Source organism: Vicia villosa, linkage group LG3 (genome assembly GCF_029867415.1).
Source record: "Vicia villosa cultivar HV-30 ecotype Madison, WI linkage group LG3, Vvil1.0, whole genome shotgun sequence".
Taxonomy (NCBI): domain Eukaryota; kingdom Viridiplantae; phylum Streptophyta; class Magnoliopsida; order Fabales; family Fabaceae; genus Vicia; species Vicia villosa.
In genome coordinates, this window is record NC_081182.1 from 56,609,354 (window position 1) to 56,622,581 (window position 13,228).

The 13,228-nt window shown below is 32.2% G+C and overlaps 2 protein-coding genes across 3 annotated transcripts; both read right to left on the reverse strand.

Moving 5' to 3' along the window:
• Window positions 1-977: 977 nt before the first annotated feature.
• Window positions 978-2,409, reverse strand: LOC131661521 (OVARIAN TUMOR DOMAIN-containing deubiquitinating enzyme 4-like). The gene is made up of 5 exons (XM_058931094.1): window positions 2,087-2,409; window positions 1,874-1,995; window positions 1,610-1,650; window positions 1,414-1,512; window positions 978-1,319 (listed from the first exon to the last, which is right to left on the reverse strand). Exons 1-5 carry the CDS (start codon window positions 2,142-2,144, stop codon window positions 1,172-1,174), a joined length of 468 nt encoding a protein of 155 aa, XP_058787077.1. The 5' UTR covers window positions 2,145-2,409; the 3' UTR covers window positions 978-1,171.
• A 553-nt stretch (window positions 2,410-2,962) lies between these two features.
• On the reverse strand, window positions 2,963-7,364 carry LOC131661520 (U-box domain-containing protein 45-like). 2 transcript variants are annotated; one of them, XM_058931092.1, is made up of 6 exons: window positions 7,059-7,364; window positions 6,442-6,618; window positions 6,141-6,326; window positions 5,858-5,965; window positions 4,297-5,450; window positions 2,963-3,994 (listed from the first exon to the last, which is right to left on the reverse strand). In XM_058931092.1, exons 2-6 carry the CDS (start codon window positions 6,499-6,501, stop codon window positions 3,205-3,207), a joined length of 2,298 nt encoding a protein of 765 aa, XP_058787075.1. In that variant the 5' UTR covers window positions 6,502-6,618; window positions 7,059-7,364; the 3' UTR covers window positions 2,963-3,204. The 2 variants fall into 2 exon arrangements, with proteins under 2 accessions (XP_058787075.1, XP_058787076.1); XM_058931093.1 differs by having other exon boundaries at window positions 6,966-7,364.
• Window positions 7,365-13,228: the final 5,864 nt, after the last annotated feature.

A 13,228-nucleotide genomic window follows, 5' to 3' on the forward strand; every position in this document is an offset into this window, starting at 1 on the left:
CACCAAAAATTAAAAAACTTGTTGTTGTTGGTGGTGTATGGATATAAGCAATAGGTGACCTAAATTGATATGTGAAATTTGATTATTCAAATACACTATCTCACGCCTAACACTATTGAATTTAGTGCATGGATACAAAAAGTGGTTAGTAACTCAAATAGAAAGACTCTAATGTCATGTTAGATTTTAATGTTTGATCTAACTCATATTTACAAAATTAGTTTGTAAGATGAGAGATACCACGTCCCATTTGAAACTATTTACATGTTCTACTTTTAATTTATGTCGAATTTGCTTCTTTTATATATATATAAGGGACGACTCAAGTGAGAACACTTGGTTATTATGAGAAATGAGAACAATGAATCACGACCATTAAATTTTGATTTTGTTGATTTTATTGGACTAGATTGGTTTCTCTTTCTATGATCCTTAGTATTTATTTTAAATCAACATAGAAAGATAAACCAATCCAGTCCATTAAAATCAACAAAATCAAAATTTAATGGTCGTGATTCATTGTTTTCATTTATCATAATAACTAAATGTTCTCACTTGAGTCGTCCCCTATATATATATATATATATATATATATATATATATATATATATATATATATATATATATATATATATATATATATATATATATATATATATATATATATATATATATATATATATATATATATATATATATATATATATATATATATATGAGTGTATATGGGTTGAGTTGAACTGAATTTGATCCAATTTGTTATCCAACTCATTCAAATTTTAATGAGTTGGATTCATCATCCAACATGCAATTTTTTTTGTCAACATCAAATCAAACAAACTCATTTATTTATGTATTGAGTAGAGTTGGCATGTTGACTTTAACATTGAAAAAGTTCTAAGACAATTCAATACAATTGTATGAATATATGATTCTAATAACCTTGTGAGCAAGGTCTCCAATGCTCAAGTTAGTGACGTGACAAAAATACGTGACAAAAATACTAGATCACTTCACTATAGTTAATTCAGTACAAATCACTTACTTCCTTTTGATTGCTATAAGAGAGTGATGATTGGATCACTGATTTTGGTATAGGACATGATAATCACATTGAAACACATAGTATAATACAGATAATCAGTAGGTTACAATGAACTGCAGTATTAGATCATGTTGAACATTTCAATACATCATAGTGCCCATAACCATCATATATAACTCTAATAGGCTTCTCCTTTCCATACTCTTGGCCATATTCGGCTATAATTTTAAGGTTATTGGATTTCATATCCTGCATCACCACTGTTATAGGCATCCTAAAACCATAACACACATCATCATTATAACATTAGTAAATAATTTTGTCATAACATTATACAAATATGACATGTATATGAAAATTTACTTAACTGTAAAACATGTGATGACATGAGAAGTTCAGGCTCTCCTCCCCATACTTGAGACTTTCTCATTTGCATTGTATAGGTGTTAAAGTCACCCTCAAGAAACCTACACAAGATAAATTAAATGCAAAATTGAACACTAGTATTAGTTATTGTAAATGTGTAAATATATCAAAACTTTTTCCTCAAGATAATTAACTTACCATTCAGTGTCTCTTCTCCTCTTGATGAATTCATCCACAACCTACAAACAATGTGTTACAACAACAACTAATAATAAAAGAGAAAATACAACCGCAGTTCGGCAAAGTGTGCTTACATCTGCTACTATAAAACAACTGTAGTATTACAAGCCATATATATAATAATACTACGGTCTAGATCATAAAAATATGAGTGAATCATATCGCAGAAGACTAGATTTTATTTTTTAGTTTGATGAAAAATAAAAGCAATTAGTAAATTACTTTAGCTCTGAGTTCATCTGCAAGTTCTTTTTGCTTGGTGAGACTTGGAGGTGGGTCTCCTGTTCTGAGGCAGGCACCATAGACCACTGATCTAAACATACATCTACCATCACCTGGTATTCCTACCATAATCATGTTTTTGCAAAAAAATTAATCCAAATCCAATTAAGCAGAATAATCATAAAGAAGTATAATGAAATGATCGAGACATACGAATTATCGGAAGGTTGCTATAGGGCGATCTTTCTGATTTCAGCATCACTTGAACCATAAAACTATAGCAAAATCAAGCACATGTATATTGCTCTTGTTTTTAAAGCCTGAACTTGGACTAAGATTTCATTTAGGATATTTATTACTTTTTAAGTTATAAATAGATTCTTAAGAAATTAGTAGTCTTGGTTTATTTATCACCTAAAAGAGGTACACGTTCAGATTAGCTACATATTCTGCATCACACTTTCTCCAAACTTTTAATCTTTCTTTTGGTTGAGTTGTGCTGTAAACTTAAGCACTGAATAATCGAACCAGATTCTTTTCTTTTTAGCATTTCAATCTGCCAAACTTATAAACTGTTTCATAAATCAATTTTTGTGTAAAATACAAAGAAACTGCAGTTACTCTGAAGTCGGAAACATGTAATATTGGCTGAATTTTTGTGGTTTAAATGACAAGACACGCAATGAAAGGACGATCGATCGATCAATCAAATTCATGGGACCTCGGTCCCCACAACAAATTGTGGACAGACAGCTATATATTCAAGAATGTGATGAATGAATAATAGAATCCTATCATTTCCTCCTCATAAGGAATTGGTTCTTTCACCTTTGTTCCTTGTCCCAAATAGTCGTAATTTTGGACTTTATGTTCACACTTCTCTTTTGTTCCAATACCATTAATACGACAAGTAGTGTTCCTTAAAAACTCAAGCAATAATGTCCTCTCTTTCTAATGATTTTTTTTAATTGAATTTTTTAGTCATTTTAACTATTTAGTTATTTAAGGTATTACAAGCATTTTATGTCTCTAAATTTATCAGAAACTCTTCAAATATGTAGATAGAAAAAAAGAATAACCAAAAAAAAGTAGAAAGGATATGCTGTTTAGTTCTCTATTTACAAGCTAAGTAAGAATTATGAATCTCCAATAATTAACCTTCATAAAGTAAATCTAACCCAAATAAATTACATATGCCTGTACAACTCTTCTTCAATTTGGAATCCCAAAAAAAAAAAAAAAAAAATTTACATGAGGATGATAAAAAGCAAGGCCCCCAGAAGAGATAAGAATCAAACAAAGATTTAAATTTAATTACATGGAACCTAACACTAACACTGGTATACAGAATAGCTCTTGCTTTTCCATAGAAAACTTAGAGCTTTCCCCACTTTTCTTCTAGATATTGATTTACATAGCGGTTTCGCTTCTTGAGGGGGCATGGACAATTCACCAGCTTCAGGTGAGCATAGTTGAGTCTTGGCAGGTGAATGATCTCGCTGTCGCTGCTCTCGGAAGAGCATCAAGAGTTTCTGAGCTTTCTCTCTTCCTCTTGAGGTTCCATTTACTGATATTGAAACTAATGCAGGTATAGCACCTTCTTGGAGGACCATGTCACAACATTTCTCACTTCTGTTGCATAATATTAGAAGACAAGACACAGCTTGTTCCTGCTCAAGGGATTCACCGGTATCGAGTATAGAAGCCAATGTGCTTATGAGTTCAGAATTCAAGATCATTTCCTCTCTTCCAGCTTGAGAAATGGCCAAATTAACTAAAACAGCTATGCATTTTTCTGTCCACGTGCAATCTGTCTGGCCTTCAAGAATGGATTGTAGGCCATTGATAATGCCAGATGAAAGAAGGTTCGGGATATTTGAGGGTACGGTAGAAATATTATAGAGTGCGTGGAGGGCATCTAGCTTGCACTGAACTTCTGTTTTAGTATGAAGCATCTGGATAAGGAACTGCACGGCCTGACTCGTGCCAATCGTTTGCTTGGCTTCTTCAAGGCAAGAAAGATTCAAATAAAGTGCGGTTGCACAACCGTACGATCTGGGGTTTGAAATCATTTCCTCCAACAACGATAAGATTCCTGCTGATATCATAAGTTCCTTATTTCTGTTGAAGAAAAAGAGATCAAGTTTATGTTAATGAATTGCACAAAAGAAAAGAAACAACAAGAGAAATAAAACAAACAGTAACCACTGATAATTCAGAAAAGAAAAAATAGTGTAACATCCTACCACTGGAACATCCTAACTAAAAGTTGTATAAATAAAAAAAGGTGACAGTGTTAGTTTTCAGCATATAATTATGTTCGTTTTCTCTGCATTTTCGACCTTGAATAACTATTTTAAATTTGTGATCATATACAAAGTAGATTCACATTACTGTTCAAATCTAAGAACATTAATTTCTACCTGTTGTTATTCACGGCCAGGTTGAACAGAGCCATAGCTCCATTTTCCTGAGCTACCGCATTCCCTTCACGCACGGCTGATTGCAGATACTGAAAAAGTGCTTCAACAAATCCATTAGCCCCCATAAAAATCCTAGCTTCCTCATCATCCCGCAACAAAAGCCTTAACCGCTCTACTATTTTACTCTTTCTCTTCCAATTGCTCCCTTTGGTCAATACTTTCACATAACTAAGATACTTCTCACTGTCTTCCTCTTCTTGTGCCGGCAAGCTTTCCGTTACATTTCCCTCGGTTTTCTCTAAGATAACATTCTCTTCAAGAGGAACAACTTTGACACCCTTCAATTTGCAAGAGTTGACACTGTTTACGGATCTTGAATTTGTGGAATCGGAATCTGATAACGCCAATCTCCAGTAGTTAAAATCAAGCGATTCTGGAGGGCCTTCAGGAACGGGAATTCCATTCTGTTCACACCAACTAGCCACGAGACCCTTGACACAGTAATTAGGAGTCAAAGAAAGATGTGCAAGCTTCTGTTGAGTCTTTGGACAGGTGTTGTGACCATCATTAAACCATTTTTCTATACAAGCTCTTTCATAAGTCTGCCCAGAAGCAATTATAACAGGATCACTCATAAGTTGTAGAGAGATTGGACACCTTAACTCTTCTGGTGGAAGGGCCATCTGTCCCGATTTCTTATTGTTTGGATTAATATTAAAGGAACCAAGTCTTGATATTTGTCTATCAAAGGCTTGACAATGACTACCAGGCACACTGTTCTCGAGAGGTTTGTTGATGGTGGGAGAACAAGGTTGAGAATCATTATCGTCAGAGAACTCATTTCTAAATATCTTGGAGTATTTCCTCATAAGGTGCAGAAGATACGCAATAATTGATTCTTTCCTTTTGTCTTCCTCGGCCCGAGCCCTTTCAATGAGCTTTTTCAGAGCTCTTCTTTCAGTGAGAGCTGCTCTGGAAGATGTGATTCCAAGTCTAGTAGCAGCCATATGAAAACACTCAAGTTCACTAGTATCATTAGAGTCGCTAAACTTTCTACCCTGCTGCAGCAATGCAATTAAATCATCCCCGACTTGCTTCTCTGATGGATCAAGCGCAAACACTATACCACCAATTTCGTTTACAATTTCATCAATCTGAACAGAGATAAATACACAAGAGTAAAAATCAAACTCTTACAAATCTCAACATTGACAATGATAAGAAAATATACATTCTGTGCATGTGCATTCACATAACAAATGTTACTATTTTGGAAAGAACAAATTATGCAAATAAAATAGGTTCCCTTGCTCATATATCCAAAATGAAATTAGCAAAGCGGAGATTGATACTTCCAATAATTGAACATGATCATAAACCTAGAATCAAATATAAATGAAATTTAAAAGTGTTAAGAAATGTGATTGGGTCTAACTCAACCCCACAAAGCCGGTTTTGTAGGGTTGAGTTAGACCCAACCACATTTCTTAACATGGTATCAAGAGCCTCGTTTAAAAAGCAAACAGAGAAACTATAAAACTGTAATGTTGAAAGTTATCACCTGACACCCAATGGCTTGGGAAACAATATCTTCCACTAGCTTAAGACTATCTACAAGAGCACACTTGGCCTTCTCAAATTTTACAAGAACAGAATCCCCAGTTATTGCCTGCATCATAAGTGAAGTTATATTTAAGATACTTTCCAATATTATTTCAGATTAAATAACCTCACCAACCAACAGAAGAATAAAAGCGTGAGCCGTTACATTAAATTAAATACAACTCACATAATAAGAGACAAAATCATAAAATATAAGTAAAACTAGACTAAAATAATCATACCAAGTAAAGTTTACTAGACTCCGTGCAATGCTGAAGTACATTCTTCGCCTTCTCTAGCGCTACATGTAATGAACATAATGCCTGAATTCCAGATTTGCTCCGAGGCTTAGCTGCCTCTAAGGCCGGAAAAAGGGACAATATTTTACAATATATCGCAGATAAACGTCTGCACATTTCTCCATGTAACTGCATAAGCAAACAGAATGTGAAACAATGATGATCAGAATCATTTTCTTAAAATATTTCAAAATAAACTTTTCACAACATTTTTCTTGCAAAAATTAAAGATATATCATCATACCTTGGCATCACTTGCGGCAAAGAAACTTTCTTCAACCTCAGAAACATCCATCATCAACATTCACCGTGTAAACCTAGGTACTAAATTATCTCAATTGTATCCGACGCTAACCAGGATCAAAAGCCGAAAAGAAATCAACCAATTATAGTATTGAGGTGTCAAACAAACTTCTTCAGCCTGTTTAAAAGAACAAGAAAAATTGCATCAGCCAATATCACTGCTATATGTACACATTTTACATTTTCATATTTGATCAAAACCCTACAAAAGTAGCATAATTTAGAAACTTTAATATCTTCAACAAAAAAAACATGAAATCTCGTGTTAATTTAACCAAATATTAATTAACACCAACAAAAAAGGAAAGTATAAACAAATCAAATTGAACATTTTCCATTATATAAAGGAATTAACATTGATTTAAAAAAAAAAACAAATTGAATCAAAACATTTCCATTAAAAAGCTTCATTATAGCAACAAAATATGAACATAATTCCCAGCTAAAATCCAAATAGATAAATACCTTAACAAACAAGAGAGAAATGTGATTCAGATTTCAGAAACAAAACGAAGATGAACAAGAATGTAGCAATTAGGGTTTTGAAGAAAGGTTTACCCGCAAAAAAAGAAGAGAGAAGAAGAACCACAACGAAAACGCGAATTGAACAAAAAAATGGCAGTTACAAAAATCCGTTACAGAAAATCGAGAAAATGCTCGATCTAAGAGATTTGGAATTTCAGGTTTCAAAGACAGAGAAGCATTGTGGTTAACAGTTAGAACCGAAAAACGAATTATTGAGAGGACAGAGAGGACAAAGAGGAAGGGAGAGGAAGAAAGAATGCAGATTTGTTTTCTACCACTCCCTTCTTCGTTATAGCGTAAAAATCTTACAAAAAAAACTATATAGTATAAAATTTGATTAATTTAATTAATTATGAGATTAAGAAATTAATTAATATTAAGCGAGGGACAAAATTTGAATTTTAACAACAAAATCAATGTTGTTTTAATTTATCTCTTTCTCCCGGTTCACCGGCCGACAATTGCCGACCTCCCTGTTTGTCGCTTATTAGATCTGTCAAAATCATTAATAGTTACTTCCTGACAAATTTGTCCTTTTCAAAATTTTATTTTATTTTTTAAAAATAAATAAATTAAGATTTGCCCGACAATTAGTTTTTCTAAGATTTTTTTTATGATTAAGTGATTGATTAATATAAGTGTTTGGTTAAATAATTGTGAAAAAAATGGAATCATATGTTACTCTAGTGATACGTAGTTTGCAATCCAACGTGGTGGTGGTGATGAATTGGACTACAAGGTCACATGGAAAAGCATATGGGGTCAATTAAAAATGATGTAGATTCATGTGCTTTCTTAAAAAAAAGTGGATTCATGTGCTTCGAATATTAAACCTCATATTTTTTTGAGAAATATCAGAGTCATTTAGATTTTTTTGTATTAATGCAAGATTATCTTTTGAATAAATAGGCAATTAAAAAATTACAGATAAAAGAATATAGAGATTACATCCAAAATTGAATGGTCTCGAAAAAGCTTCACAAAAATCATACCGTGGATTTACCTAACTCTGCAAATTGGTTGTTCACAAAAATCATGGCGGGAGGAGAGAAAAGTTAGTTTCTTGAACGTGTAAGAGCACTTTCATGGATAAAATAAAGTTAGATCTCAGATCTCCAAAATTACTAAATTAGTTCGATTGGTAAGTCTGTTCAATTGATAATTGTGCAAATTATTAATAAATCAACTCAATTGATAATTATACGAGACATTAATATAAAGACATAGATTTAAATTTTAACATTTTACAGAATAAAGTTCTCATATCTTAATCAAGAGTTTTAAAAAACGGTAATAAGTCGCATAAAGATTTTTGTGATTTTGGTCGGTACAGGTATGAACTAATTATAATTTATTCTTTAATATAAAAAACAGTGATAATATATTGGTATCGGCACTTATAAAAACCGTTTTGTCGCGGCTGTTTTTGCGGTCCCAGACTGTTTTTCTAAAACCTGATCTTAATAACATAACAAGTTAGTAATAAATAATTTTAATGCAATAACTAATAAGTATAATTTTTAGGTAAATAGTAACTGCTCTAAAAAATACTAATGAGTACTGCAAAACGAGTTTTTTCCAGCTTTGTATGATGTGATATTATGATATTATGTATTCATGGGATCTTGTCTTGGTGGGGGCGAGTAGAGAAACTAGGTTTAGTTTTGATTGGTGTTTAATAGTGACATTGATGTTTGTTTGTATTGGCAATGGTAGTGGATGCATCCACATAGTTGTACGGAATACAGGATTTGACATAGATTAAAATTAGTATTTATAGTTGAATTAATGTGGGACCAGGAACAGTGAATGTTGTGTTTTAAACCGCAAATATCAGCTGACCTTTGACTCCTGATGTGATTATACTACCCCACGGCGTCCTTAATTTTAGGATGGATGGGTATCCTTCATTGACGGTGATAGAGAATCTTCATTGACGGTGGTAAAGGTTGTCGTTTCTCTAGAATGGAGCTTTACATATTTAAATGAGAAATGATTTGTTTATGTTTTTATTTGGAGGAGGAGGCATAAGCATTGTAAAATAATTACAAATTAATGAAATGTGAAACTACACACTCCAAAATACATCTATTTGATTCAAAGGTAGGAATGACACTCTAAATCTCTCAATCTGCCTCAAAATATGGTTAAGCAATCTATTTCCAACACTTTCACTAGCTTTTGTTTTCAAATTTTGCACCATCAATTTCAAAAAAATTCTTAAGTATTTTGTCAATGAATCACGGATATTTTAAAATTTCTGTCGAATCGTATCTGATACACTCTAATAAGTATTGAAGGAGTATCTGAATTTTTTTTTAAAAACATATAAAAAAAAATTGATACAACTGCAATATGCTTCCGATACGTCTCAAATACATGACCTTCTAATTTTTTGCAGATTTATTTTCTTAATGACTCTTCATTTATTTTTTATTTTTTAATAGTCATTATTTATTCACCTATTTAATTCTTTCATAATCTTATCACTTTTAAAGATTTCAATAATCTTTTCTATCAATTTTCATTATCTCATATTTAATTATATTTATCATTAGTTCGTACTTTCTAATAGGCAATAGTTGTACACGTTTTCAATTCTAATAATCTCATATCAATTTGCAATAGGGTAATCCTAAAATGTATCATTCGAGCATATGTTAAGAGTTAAATGTGGAGAAAAAAATTTAGAAATTGTGCATTGATTTCATTAAAAGTTGATAATTGATGTGTTTATTACGTTTTCTAATACAAATTTTTTATATTTAGGTTTCTTAACATATGCCCCAATGGCACATGTTAGCTTTATCCTTTTCAATATATCATATTTAATTATATAGATCATTAATTGTTATTTATACAACCATCATTTTTAAATATTCATCATCTCTCTCTACCAGTTGCAACGTAATCTTTTTCCTCTTCTGCTACTTTATTTTTCTACTGCTTGATACCTTTCTGTTTTTCTACTTCTTCATTAATATAGTTATGTATTAAAAGTTCTATTATGAGTTTGATTTTGTTAAACTATAATTTTATTAAACATTTAATTTTAATTTTTATATGTCTATCTTGAACGTATCGTATCTCACTATCTGGTATTATTCAATTCGTAATGTATCACCGTATCGGATACGTAACGTATCTGATACTCGTATCGTGTCATTGCTTCATTGGTTTGTGTGTTTATTAAAAATATTTTTTAGTTCATAGTTTTCACAAATAGTTGAGCGGCGCCTCCCTTTATGTAGGGGCTTCTCCTTCGACTTCGGAGCTTCCTCTTTCCCATATAGAGACCGATATCTCCTCAATTGAGCTTTCTCATCCTTTGTGATTTTTTCTTCTCTTCTTTTTTCAATATGTTGAACCGTCCTTCTCTACTAGATCTTTGTCGTAGTCTACGTCCAACCTCCACAAAGTTTTCTGCCATCTCCGCAAACAATCACCAAATACTCGCAAATCCAAAATCATTTTCACCAACAAAAGGACCAAAGTGGTACGCACATGAAAAACGGCCTCCACCAGAGCTTCCATCGCCAAAAGATATAGAGTTTTTAAGATATTGTGGTTGTGTCTTTGGTACCATTATTGTTATTTTGTTTTGTTGTTCGGTTTTGTTGTCTATGTTGTGCTTATGTTTGTTCTATTTTAAGTTTGTACTCATGGTGTTTGATGCAATGTCCCAAAGATGTTTGGATGTAGGAAAAGTGCTTATGAGTGAGAACTTAAACGAAGTTGTTGCAAATTTGACTTTCTTTTCCACTCAACAAGGGATTCCTTCACAAATTACGAGTTTAATCAACTTTGAGAACCTGTATAATTGAGCTGTGCATTTCGTAGCTAAATAAATTATTCGTAACTGGATTGATTTAAAGATTTTGGCTCATAAACTCTCATATCATTTGTGGAAGGATTTAGCTTGGTTGTTTGGATTGAGCAATTGGATTGGTAATACTTGATTGACTTCAAATTTCTCAAATGTTATTGATGTCCAAATCTTAGTTGGTTTACTTATTAATTTTGTTTTTAGAATGTGGATGAAAAATGTCCTAACACAATTTCTTTCATTATGCATGTACTCGCTGTTTGTTATATAATGCATGATTTTCTTATTGTCAAAAAATTATATTCCTTAGTTCCGACATTGATTAAATTAGATATATTGGCTATCCTCCTTCATTATATAAGGAAATCATTTGTTTAATTCCAAAATACATCAAAAATTTCTATTGGGTTTTTCTTCATCGAATCCGTGTCTTTTGAATTGGCAAAGTGCCAACTTCTCCCCATTTCATTAAGTGGTCAAATGGCCATTATTGAATTATCTTTGGAGAATCATTTGAATTTCTCCTCGTTTGAGAAACTATTACGATTGGACTTTATACCATATACTACGAATGATAGTTATACCATATTCGAATGGTCTTTGTACCATCAGAGGGTGTATTTCTAGATTGATTATCTATTGAGAAAGTGGTAATCATACAATATAAAAACTGACTTGTTTTATCTTAGAACTGTCGCAGTTGTGTGATTGTTTTGTACAACTTTAAACAGTGCTGCAAAATGTCTTAAAGAGAGTAATCAAGTCCACGACTTGACCAGATTATTTCTTCGGTGAAAAAAATCAAAGTCGTAAAACAACAACTCCACTCGTTTAAAACCAAAAATTCAAATATGCTTTAAGTCATCAATAACACTCCATAATTTTGTCACGTAAGAAATACAAGAAGCTGCAAATTCACTCTCCTTTTTTATTTTGAGTTAACCCATTAGAACCTCCAGTCTCACTAGATATTTAAGCAGCGTTAGTGTTTAACTTTATCTACTCAAGTTGTGAAGGCCACCATCAGATATTGTGAGTAATATTTATCTTGGAATAAGTTATGCCATTAATAAAGAAAATTTTATATCTTTTTTTATAAGCAAAAGATGAATATAACAAGGCACAAGGGGTGCTCAACCCATCAATACAACAAGAAATAAACGCAAGTCATAAAACCAAACGAATATATCAAAACCGGAAAACGACTAAACCAAACAAAAACCCAGAAAGGTATTCCAATCCGCCCATAACATATTTCCCCTTACCTTATTACCCGCTAAAAACCAATTTCACGTAACAACTTTAATCATTCTCAAATCGTCAAAATTGTCCAACAAACCTCCATAAAAAAGAATGAAGTTTCTACGATTCCAAATCAACCAACAAAAAGCAAGGCCAAGACTCCAACCTAAGTCTCACTTGAAAGAAGAAAAAAACTTTACCTCTAAAGCTTGCAACCTCTCCAACAAGGAGCCTGAAAAATCCAAGAGATCCACACAAAGCCATAGAAAAGGCTTGTTCCACCGCCGTTTCGAGATTGGGCGCCCACCGAAGAGATGCTCTAAGTCTTCTTCATGATCAAAACAAAACGGACACACTAAATTGTGAATATTTTTTCAATGCATTAAAGGAAAATAATGTTTTAATATGGATCACTTTGTTCCTCTAGTATCAAATATAATGGTGAAAAGTTGTATCTTACAATTAATGGTGGAAATAGATCGGGTTAAGCCATATCTTAGAAGGAATGCTTGAGTCTGACCTACAATAAATATTTAAGGTCTGAGTTTGGCCTATAGCGTACTATAAGCTTTTTGTTTTTGCATAGTCTAGCCTAGCCTTTTTAAAAGCATGGTCTGACATGAAATTCTATTTTAAAACTTGTTTCACATTAAAGCTTTCAAATATTTTATTTTATTTATTTTTTACATAGACAACAAGACCTTTTATATACTACTTAACCTATTTTCTAATCCATATGCGTATATAGGTCTGTCAATAAGGCCTCATATGTTTTTTAATAGTTTAAATTTGGCTTATTTAATCAAACAGGCTTTTATAAAAGCTTAAGTCTACACTTTTTATCAAATAGGTCTGATCATATCAGACTTAAATATGTTTGGTTATACGTCCTTGTAGGATGGCCTAGGCTATTCCCATTCATATCCACAATGCAGACCAATCAAAATCATATCTCTCCCTAAATGACTCTTAAGATTCTATTAAACCCAATTATTAAGACTACTAAAATAGAAGAAGTCTATTTTTTAGTATTATTTAAAATATTGAGCCAAACATTCATGGCTAAAGAAAAATCTCTAAGAACATGCAAGGATGTATCATACACACTTTGATAATGAAAACAATAATTCTTCCA

What these genes read in the sequence shown, in the direction of transcription:
- LOC131661520 (XM_058931092.1), bottom strand. Translation starts at nt 6,501, where the DNA reads ATGTTGATGATGGATGTTTCTGAGGTTGAAGAAAGTTTCTTTGCCGCA. An exon ending in TTGCCGCAAGTGATGCCAAG is followed by an intron (nt 6,327 to 6,441) that starts GTATGATGATAT and finishes TTGCTTATGCAG; the next exon opens with TTACATGGAGAAATGTGCAG. An exon ending in AGTCTAGTAAACTTTACTTG is followed by an intron (nt 5,966 to 6,140) that starts GTATGATTATTT and finishes CTTATGATGCAG; the next exon opens with GCAATAACTGGGGATTCTGT.
- LOC131661521 (XM_058931094.1), bottom strand. Translation starts at nt 2,144, where the DNA reads ATGGTTCAAGTGATGCTGAAATCAGAAAGATCGCCCTATAGCAACCTT. An exon ending in TAGCAACCTTCCGATAATTC is followed by an intron (nt 1,996 to 2,086) that starts GTATGTCTCGAT and finishes TGATTATGGTAG; the next exon opens with GAATACCAGGTGATGGTAGA. An exon ending in AGGAGAAGAGACACTGAATG is followed by an intron (nt 1,513 to 1,609) that starts GTAAGTTAATTA and finishes TATCTTGTGTAG; the next exon opens with GTTTCTTGAGGGTGACTTTA.